The following is an 11,459-nucleotide window of genomic DNA, read 5'->3' as shown; positions in this document are numbered from 1 at the left end:
GAACATAGTACAGGCTTACTCATTCACATCAATAAATAGCATGTACTGCTCTAAAATACACATACGCGTGAACATTACATTACATGCTCTGAGCGCAGGCCTGGATCATCAACTATTTTATATATTCCATCAGTAATTATATTACAATTTGCATCATATTCGGTATAATACAATAAAATAAGTATATATTTGTTTCCTTTTTAACTAGATTATTATTTATTTTATTTATTACAGTTGTGACATGCACACCAACACCTCATAAATAGGGTACAGGGTATGCACGGTGATATAAAAAAGAAACGAAAACAATGGAAAAAAAACATATCACAATAAAAGATACAAACAAAAACAAAATGCAAAGGACAAAATAAACAATAGACACAGACACAATAAACAGTTGATTAATGAAACAATCATTCTCTATAGGAAGAGATGAAGCAAACAAATTTAGAAAAGTCAAAATCAAAAAGTTAAATTCTGCGGATGTGGATGAAAAATAATTTATCTTTATTAATACGTAATTTTTATTTACAGTTAATTATATTTATTTTATTTATTTATTCAACACTTTAGAATCTAAGGATGAGCAGAAGAAAAAACGTTTTTAATGAATATTCTATTAATTGTTGTCTTTAGGAATTCCTCATATTTATTGTAATTGGTAATTAATCTGTAATTTATATCATGAGTCTTTTATAAGGTACATAAAAATGGTGGTTTGCGACTGTTGAAAGAAGGAATTTTTATCCCAGTAGTTTCAAAAATGTGGGGACAAAACAGTTTATAGTTATAACAGTTATAAACAAACATTGCATCCAGAATATTTCTAATATATGCGTACGCCAGTGGTTCGTCAGCGAGTCCCACACTCGTTTCCCTGGCGTGCTGAGCTCCGTCTTCCTTGCTGACGGCTTGTTCGTGCTGTCCCAGGAACGCCTACCAGCTTCACGAGTGCTGCGAGGGCTTGCCACACTCCGACCTTCAACACGTGCCATCTCACAATACCTCCTTCACAGCTCACTGCACCGTTTGTCCGATGACATGCCGGAGAAGGAAGGTTGAGTCCCAGATACTGTCCACTGTGACACCACGTTAATTAGCGCTGTCCTTGCCCAACCAGCCCTCGAACATCGTTGCTGCTAAGCTGTCTCGTGTGACTGTCTTTTACAAAGAAATCTCACTTTACTCTCGTTTTTCAAACTCGTCCGATGAGCAACCAATTTTCGTCGTCGCCAAGTTCCTTCTGTTACCTTCCACAATTGCTGAGTGTGTGTTCACTTATTCCTCGCTGAGCGAGTTCAGATAGTTGCGTGAGTAGTTGAGCGGGTTACCTTGTGGAGGGTCTGATGAGTCCATGCGGCCGCCGACTGCGGTGATGGACTCGGGTGGCATGATGTCTCGGAGAGCGGGCGGTGGTCGTGACGTGGAGGTAGCTCAGCTGTCTCCCTCTGGCCACCCGGTGGAGGGGTAACCAACTGCTTCCTCTAGGAGAGCTGAGAACACTCAGCCGTAGGCTCGTGATCCAGCTGGCTTCGGGCCACATCGGGGTGAAGTCTAACCTTCCAGGGATGCCGCTGGCCTACTGCAGCCAACACTGCAAAGCCACCGGGGGCTACGCTTGAAGTCAAGTCTGGGCTCACTAATGAGAACATTACCGGTGTCACAATTACACCCGTAACATTTTCCTTTTACCATTTTTAACATCTCCAAAGAAGTCTGAACTTACTGCAACCCCTCTCACTCCCATCCGCTGGGGAGACTCACCACCTCGCTAGGAGCGATCCATGTTATAAGAAAACTCAACACGATGTTTTCTTTCCAGCACTGCCAACTTCGATGGTCCCTAGCTGTCCTGAGTCAAAAAATTTAATATTATTAGAAAAAATTATCTCGCGTCTGTATCCTAAGACTGCAGTCGTCTAAAATGGTTACAAAAATAATACCTAATACAGGATAATTGTATAATACTCGCTAACACTGAAAGGCTACTAAACAAACTTCGTATTATTACTTATGTTAGTTACGTGTTATCATTGATTTAAAAATAATTTTGAATCTCAAATAATCAAGTCTGTAAGAGGTAGGCCTTCACGTCGCAGCCAAAACCATTCTGTCTGGTGAAACTTTAATTGTGGCCAAACCAAAACGTGGCAAATGATACTGCCAGTCGAATACACCCCATCCCCCCATACCTACTCCTTAACTAATTAGCGTAATGCCTACACATTCCAACGCCTCGCGTTGAACCCGTTTTCCGACTGCTTATTGTATTTCCTCGGTGTGGGGTAACTGTACATTTCTGCTAGCGAGGTCAGCTCTGCACCGAGCGCACTAACTCCCGTGCGTTGGGAAGACGGCTTCTCTGCCGTGTGTCACCTCCACTCCAGCAAGCACTCTGCTCCCCCATCTTCTCCACTGCATTTTAGCCTGACTTTGGATTTTTTGGAAGTTATACTTCTTTAGGCTCTTCGTCAAAAAAATTATGAGAGTGACTGTTTACGATGCACGCGCAAAATGCAACAACATTTTCACAGGATGAAAAAAAAAGCTACATACAAATGAATATTATATTTACACACTTTAGTGATTGATGTTGATACTGGTCCATATAATTTTAAAAAAAATGGGTGCTTGTACTTATGTACACGCTTGGCATACCTAATTAAAAAAAATTATTTTGTATGCAAATAATTAATAGTAATAAAATAATACAAGGACTGGAGTGATATTATAAAAATGGTTGGTAAATTATCAATTCAATCAAATTAAAATTTTTATATAAATACTCAGTTTCAGTATTAATATTCTTACAAGTATAATGTGGGCAGAAAACTGGGTTCGTAAGGGATGGCCCAATAAATTAGTAGAGTTTTATTTATTACTAATGACTACTCTATAAATTTAATTAATGTACTCAAGATTTCTGCCCACAGCAATTAGTCTCACACTGGTCATTGAAACACTAACACTTTCCACTGCAGCTTGGCTGGACAGTGGCTCGCTCTTCTGTCCGCTTCCTTCGCACACTCACCCACGCCGCGCCGCAGTGCAGTCCCAACTATCGCTCGCCAGGCCTTCACTCGCAGGTCCTGGTCCGCTCAGCAAGGGCCACCTGCCCTCTTCACCTCTCGCTGATCGCACGGTTGTCGCCAGTATCACTCCCCGAGGGGGAGACACTCTCCGCTGCTCCCAGAACTCTCCGAACCCTCGGAACTCCTGCAGAGGCCAGCGTAGTTGCTTATATACCCCTGGCGTCCTTCTCGAACCTGTGGGAGCGGCTGTGACGTGTCGCGTGATTCCGGGCCGACCCAACGCCCGAAACAACCAGAACAGCAACGCTTATTCACGCCACTCCTCGCGGCGGCTCTTGTAGGGTGACAATAGCCCGAGGCGGGACGGTGAGCGGGGAGCGGTGGAGGGGAGAGGGGTAGCGACGACCCTTGTAATCCGGGCGGACACGCGTGACATGACTTACGTCAGTGGACGGCACGTGACGTCAGTGGCCTTGGGGGCCGCCAGCCAGCTCCGAACCTGGCATCGCTGTCTGGTCTTTCGAGTTCCTAACAATATAAACATGTGCATAAAATTAATTATTTCATTTGGTGTTATAAAGGCAATATTTACCCTTTATAGAAAGTAAATATTTAATTTCCTTAGTATTTATTTTGTTAATTACACTTTATTCTGTATGTTTACATTTGTAATCTATGATTAATTCAGATTTAAATTTCTTTGGTTAGCGTTTTTGTCTATGGATTACTCGATGTTAAATTTTATTTTAAATAATTGTCAAAGCTAGTATAGCAGTATTTTTTGAAACTAATAGTAATTTAAAGATGAACAACGACAGTAATTGGTAGTAATTTTAATAGTTTTGTTTTATCAACAACCTTAAGAGAGTCGTTTATTAGTAACGGGGAAAAAGATTCTTTAGAACAAATTGAGACTCGATGAAGGCAACATCTAAAAACGCAACGATTTCGACCTTAATTGATAATTTGACTATTCCTAGAAGAATTGAAAATGTTTATTAATGCTAATATTGAATCAGATTTCGAAGGAATTACTAATTTGAATCAACGAAGATAAAACTCAAACGTCAAGAATTCAAACAATTATTTAAGAAGAGAGGACGACGAATATCCAGATACAAGAGAGCATCTAATGAATATAAATTGCTTTGAAACTACGAAGAATAGATGTCGTTGATCATCCTGAAGAAAGAAGAATTCAGTAGAATAATGAAAAGTCGCAGTTCGAGCCCGGTAAGGATGACCGTCGTGCAGTCCAGCCCAGTTCCCGCCCACAGCCCGAAGGATGGAGTCGTGACGGCGCGTATTCCTGCCGCCCGCTAGAGACCGGAAAAGCAACACCAAGTTCGCAGTCCTGACAGGCGAACCAAGGATCCTCCGAGAACCTACACGTCTCGTGGGTATCCTGCAGCAAGGTTTGGTCCCTTACCCCATCAACCGAAGACTCGCTGATTAAACAAGTATCCTCACGAATGACGATTTAAACAAGACGAACATTTTTCACCGAACTAGAATTTTTGTTATCAAACTTATTCTTTGTATAGAAAGACCGTGTACTTGTTCATCTTTAGATTTATCATTTAAATTACGGAATCGCGGTCCCGAACCTAATAATATTAGATAGTATAGATGGAACTTGATGTTGAAAGAACATGTTGCTATTTTGTTTGACGGGTACTGCAAGTTACGCACCCAGTAGTCCACGCTCTGCGGACTGAAGCTAGTTTTAAAATAAATAACACACAAATGATTAACATTTTAACCTAAAGATAACTTACTCTAATGAAAGAATTGGTAGAAGCTTTGAAGTCGAGAATAATAACAAATTCCATCTGTATTTTAACATAACTTATTTTAGTTAAGTTATTTATATAAAGTGTGATATTGTGCTTGTCGAAGTATATTGTCACTGTCTGCACAAAACCTTACACGCAAATATAAATATTACATTTGAATTTGTTTACACGTCATTACCAGGTCTAGTCACGAAATTAGTATTTAACATACTTTTGACACACTGTAATTTTGACTTTCAGACACAAACTTCTAGAAACAATTCTTAAAACTGATAGAGGAAGGCTAGAGAAACTGGAATTATTAAGTACATTTAATAATTTACATAATTACACTAGCTGACTCTACAGTGTAATAATCAAGATAAATTATAATTAATGAGTAAAATAAAAAAAAGTATGCTGAAAGTGCTCTCTAATTTATAGTGCAAATAAATTATGCATATGGGAACATGACCTCACTTATACAAATAAATACATTTGAAAAATTTTATAAACATAATTTCTATCACTAAACTTCACAATAAATAAATGTTTTTAATGATATGAACTAGTATTCAATATCAATCACTAAATTAAAATTCTAATATTTAAAAGCTTTTACTAGCTTGGTCTGTATGTAAGGAACTACATATGTAATAAATTCTTTCCATTCAATTTTTATTCACATTTTGACGTCCGAATCTGTTGAAATTTTGCATACATATAAAGAACCTCTGACAATACAATATTTTAATAACTTAAGACCTTATGGTTAAGGGGGAGTGGGGGGTCAGTGGGTAAAAAAAACACTAATTTTCAGCTGTGGGTAATAAGCATGCTTTTAGTGTATCCATGAGGTTGGGGCATGGGGGAATTTGCCCCAGGGTCAACTATGACCCTGGGGGGGGAGGGGGGGGAGATAAAGACCAAACTTTCAAAAGTTTTAAAAATCAGTACTTTTTCGATTTGGAGTGTTTCCGATCCTAAAGGTTGGATTATGGAGGAAAATGTGCCCGGGGAAGGATGGTAAAATGGGGGGGGGGGGGGGGGAAGTAAGGCTCTTGAATTTCAAAAATATATTCTTTTCAGTTTAGTGTGTTTCCAAGGTCGGGTTTTGGTGGAAGATGTGCCCGGGATTCAACTCTCTCCCCCTCGGAGGGGGGAGGGGTAAATGACCCTAAATTTTAAGTTCATTATAACAAATAAAGAGTTTAATAACTCATATTTAGTATTTTTAATGTGTTCCAATTACTCATATTCAGTATATTTATTTTATTTTATTTTGAGACTAAAAAGAAAAAAAATAAACTTATAGTTTTAAAAAAACAAAAACCCACTTTTATTGTTATATGAACTAAAAATTAAAAAATAAAATTTAAATAATTGTAAGTTTTTGCCCAACAGTCAAATAATGCACCACAACTCTGCATAACTAAAAGCATGGGGTGCTTGATATCATTTGTCTCAGATTTTCTATCAGTAATAACAATATGATTTGTAATAGATTTTATATTACTAATTTTAGGATATAGTTTTTTTGAAAATTTTAGGATATATTAATTACGAAAAGTACTATACGAACTTTAAATTAGTAATGAGATGCCAGATATAATTTGTCTTAAATTTGCTAACACTAATTTTAGTCATGATAATAAAAGAAGAGAGCACCCACGCTTTTAGTTATACAAAGTTGTGATGCATTATTTGGTTATGGGGGGGGGGGGGGGGGAATTAAATTGAATTTTTTTTTTAAATTTTTAGTTCATTCAATGATAAATGCAGGTTTTTAGTTTTTTTAAACTATTAAGTTTATTTGTATGTAGCCTTTTTTTCATCTTGTGAAAATATTGTTTCATTGTGTGTTTGCATCATAAAAATTCACGATCACCATTTTTCATTGCGTGCCTAAAGAAATATAATTTCAAAAACATTAACATATTTATTTTCATTATTAATTAAAGTTAATCTTGGATTATTTTACTAAATTAAATAATTTTTTTGTACATATGTTTATATTAATATTAAATATTTATAATTTTTCTATTTTTTTAATTTTATTGAATTTTCACTTTACCAAATTTATATACAATATTTTTCCAGCCCTTTTATTTTATTTCTATCAATAATTTATATGCAAAATTAAAGTTAGTTTTATATTATGCCATGTAAGTCTAACTTATAATGCACATACATAAATACACACTTTTTGTTTTGTTTTTAATACTTCACAAGTGCTATCCTACTTCGACAGACCACACACAATGCTGGAAATCACTATTAACCAGTAGGTTCGTCTTTTAGCCTGCCTCCCCTAACCAGTTCCTTTTGCCCTGTCGTAAAGGGAAACAGACTCACCGCTTCCAGCAGAGTGTTATAACATGATTGTTTCTTACAATATATTTGTCTGTGTTGCATTTGGCTTGTCCATGGTTATGAAGAAAGAGAAAAAAAAAAAGGGGGGGGGGGGGTGTTGCCTTACTACTTCTCTTTTCAAATGAAGGTACTAATTTTATTAAAAAAAAAGAAAATATACACATACAATATTTAACAAGTTATTTATTGAAACAGTAAACATTCCTTTAGTGTTTGCACACAAACACACACACATGCTATATAATTGCACTTATTATTACTCATACCTTCTTTACACTTAATCAAATAACATACACACAACTGGTGTTTATGTACAGTAATTGTTCACACAAGTCGTGTGCTTTCAATGAGAACAACAATCATTGCTCAATAAACAACTGCATTTGAGCTTAAATGTTGTTGCAACACATAGGTACTGTCGACAGTTAAATTTATCTACTTAATAGTAAAATATATTAATTTTACAGAGGTTTAGCAAAAGTTTCAATTATTTTTCAAGCTTTTTTTAATTTTTAAATTTAATCATAAACAATGGAACAAGGTCATATGTTGGTAAATACAAGAAAGCAGTTGGAATACAACTATGTCCTTTCTTAATTTCCTATTAATTCAAACATGTGCCTTTTGAGTATCACACTTGCAAGAAAACTTTATGATTTCCTCAAGTATTATCATGCTGCTCATTAATAAATTGTGTTAATATCTATGGAAAAACAATTTCTATAGCTGAACAAGTAAAATAGACGAAATATTATAGTTGGCATATTTTTGTGGTTATCTAAATTTTTACGAAAGCCACAGATAGGAAAATGAAAACTTGATGGAAATAAAAATGATGGTATTTATTGTTTGACTATGCATATGATAAAAAAATTTCTCTTGGTAGACCATGTCACTAGCCTGCAGTTCAGGTGTACTGTACAACTCCCAGGGGCGACTGTCTTATGTTACGACTGACTGCTTCGGAACGGTGGAGGAAGTGACCTTGAAAGTGATTTTTCATCCATTAAAGCCATGATGAGAGAAGGTGAATAGTATTGAACTATTTAGGAGTGATTGGATAGTCAAATTTAAGTGTAGCCAAAGACAGAAATCTTTTGAATGCATCCTTTTCCGATTACAGTAAAACATTTTGAAAATTACTCATTAGGTTTGTGCTTTTGAAATGGATAATGAAACAAAATATTTTCAAAATTAATTAAATTAAAATTATATGTGCAAACAATTGTGGAAAAATGTTCTGTTTTGATAGTTTGGTGGTACATTGAGTTTAGTACTGGTATATGAGGTGGCACATAAATAGATAACCTATTTCCAGTGCATACCATATAAAATGTTTTTAAAACTTTGTATAATGTAAAAAGTAATACACTGTTTAATATTGCATTATTTTAAATAGTTTAATAAAGTATTGTAATTTTAAAGATTTGTGAATATTTAAAATATTTCTTCAAAATATTTACTTGAATGAGAAAAACTTTATAATAGTAATTTTTTCTCCTCAGTAGTATAACTACATCCTTGACAACACAATATGTTTTAAAACTTATTTCACCAGCTTGTGATGATAAAAATGAAGCATCAACATGGTTCTGTTAATGTAACACAGCCACAATTTCGCCTGTGTTTAATCAGGAAAGTTAACATTTCTATAAAATAACATGTTTAACTTTTTCATTTCAATAAGTATGTACAGAGATAATTTCAAGATGTGTTGTTCAATGTTATTTATAAACCAGAACATTTTATGCTGTAACAATATACACTGTTTCAAAACAGGTTTTTTTCGTTGCAAACGTAGTTGATTAGAATTAATGTTTGGAAAAGCAGTGGACTGCTTAAAGAAGCTTAGTGACACCAATGTTCTAAATTTAGAACATTAAAATAAAACTCTTTACACAGCAAACATCACACTAAAGTTTTATCAGCTGCAGTTTGTAGAAGAGTTCAGTCACTAAACAACAAGAGAACATGACAGATGTTCAGTTTTCCGGGTTGTACACGTCCTTGCCGTCTATCCCTGTACCCTCGGAGTCTCCGATCCATGGGTACCGCGCAGGGCACTCTCGGCATGTCACCAGGTACCTGCACACAGAACCACTCCGCTAGTACCTAGCACACAGCACCGCTCTGCTAGTACCTACCACACAGCATTGCTAGCTAGTACCTTGCAAACTGCACTACTCTGCTAGTACCTATCACACAGCACCGCTTTGCTAGTACCTAGCACACAGCATTGCTAGCTAGTACCTTTCACACAGCACCGCTCTGCTAGTACCTTGCAAACTTCACCACTCTGCTAGTACCTAGTACACAGCCTCATTCTACGAGCGCTTCACAAACACCATTGGTTAGTGTTCCCTCAGTGGTTTTTTGAATAGGGTGTTTTTTTTAAGCCTGGAATACAGTTGTTTGTGTGAGTTTTTTAGTAAGCAAAAGATGGTGTATCGTAAAATTGTTTTTCTCTCTATTTTTTTAATTTGTGAGCAATGTTGTACCCCTACAGGGGTGATATTACCTCCCCCCTCCCCCTGAAATCCTGAAGTTAATATATTGTTGCCACCAACAAAAGGAAAGAATTTGAAACCAAACAGCAGGCAAAAGGGTATTATCTCCCTCAAAAAATGAAATTCTGTGTACACTTCTGTTTTGTGTCGAATCTTTTTCTATTTAAGTTATCACAGTATGTTCTTTGCTTCTTATCATATTGTTTGCAACTGTCTTTGATTTTTTCTATCACTAATGTTTTTTGTCATGGTAATGTAGGGGTGTATTTTTTTTAATGTATAAATTTTTCCTTGCGGATATGTTTTGAGTAAATTTTTCTTCAGTGCAAATGATGAGGTGAAGATGCTAGAGTGTTTTTGAGATAAGGATTTTTTTAATTTTTATGTTCAGTGGTTTCGGAGGATATAAATCAAGATTATTTTATCCAACATTGACCCTGAAAACATGACACCTACCAACACCTATTAATATATGTACTGAATGTGGCTTAACATTAAAATTCAAGGCAACTTTCATTGCTAGAGCACATTTTATCTGACTTAAACTGTGCTAAAGAATAATGAATAAAAATTTTACTTGTAATTATGTATTTGTTCATTAAATATTTGTATATCTGTAGAATATGATATCCCTTCATGAAAACATGGGCCAAAAATATGCTGTTCTTTGTTTAATATATATATTATGTAAATTTTAAATATTTTTATATTAAAATTATTTACATATCTCAGTCTGCACATTTCTTTGTGTTTTAAAATATTTTTTTTCTGAATACATTAGAATTATGTAAATGATTTCTTATTAAAACATACATTTTTTTTTTGTAAAAATATGTTCTGTCAACCAAAGTTAGAACTTTATGAAGGTGTACATGATTATTTGCAACAATATATTTTTCATTGTTAAAACTATCTACTTTTCAAATTGGGTTCCAAGGAAAGAGAGTTGGTAGATAGAGCAAGAGAGAGGGGAGAGCGTGTGTGTATGACGGAGGAAGGAGATGTATCTGTAAACTTATGGTATGTTCATACACAATAAAAGATTGCAAGTTTCATGGCACAAGTCTTTTATTATTTTTTTTGTAACGAGTTAATATTTTATGATTTGTCAATTTTTAGTTACATTTAATTTTTTTAGGCTTTTTAATACTTCGCAGAACCTTTCATTACATATTATCCAGGCCTAAGGTATGACAGTCTCTTTGTTTTGTCTGGCTAAGTGTCAGACAAACTGTAAAATCCTGTGTGTGCTTTTTCTTTATTCTCTGTTGATAACTCTCCCGTAAAGTCTAATCTAAAACCAAAACTTAGGCCAATTGTTTGGTAAAAGGATACTTTTTATGGTTTAGCATGTGACCAAGGACGATTCACAATAACTATACAACAAAAGCTTGCATATGATCAACATATGTTAAACTAAATTTTGTTGACACGAACGGAGCTCCCACTCTGATTATGGCGTTCTCCCTCCTGTAGTGTTCAAGGAGCACCAAGACCTGACGTAGTTCCCTGCAGCCCCACCGGGCTTCTGCCCTCTTCACTTCCGTCCGCATTCGCATGCGTGGTCAGCCTTCTCCTCAGCTAGCCCACGCCAGATGTCTTCAGCTGCAGTCAACCGTAGGGTCTGGTTGCATGATCGTATTATCATGAACGCTTCATTTCCTGCTGGCATCCACACAGTGCAACTTACAGTTACCCAGGATTTGCCATGCTACATAGTGTCTCTGACGTACCCACCTCCTCTCTTCACTATGGTGATTCTTGTCATAGAA

The 11,459-nt window shown here is 35.8% G+C and overlaps 1 protein-coding gene across 1 annotated transcript in view; it reads right to left on the bottom strand.

Annotated features, from left to right (window-relative positions):
* Positions 1 to 7,343: 7,343 nt before the first annotated feature.
* Positions 7,344 to 11,459, bottom strand: part of LOC134538529 (chitin deacetylase 1) — a 74,863-nt gene continuing 70,747 nt past the window's right edge. The window contains exon 10 of the mRNA XM_063379933.1: positions 7,344 to 9,265. Coding sequence (XP_063236003.1) covers positions 9,163 to 9,265 — 103 coding nt within the window. The 3' untranslated portion in view covers positions 7,344 to 9,162. The remainder of the gene's footprint in view (positions 9,266 to 11,459) is intronic.

This window comes from Bacillus rossius, chromosome 13 (genome assembly GCF_032445375.1).
Source record: "Bacillus rossius redtenbacheri isolate Brsri chromosome 13, Brsri_v3, whole genome shotgun sequence".
NCBI classification, from domain to species: Eukaryota; Metazoa; Arthropoda; class Insecta; order Phasmatodea; family Bacillidae; genus Bacillus; species Bacillus rossius.
This window is presented reverse-complemented; position numbering and strand designations above follow the sequence as displayed.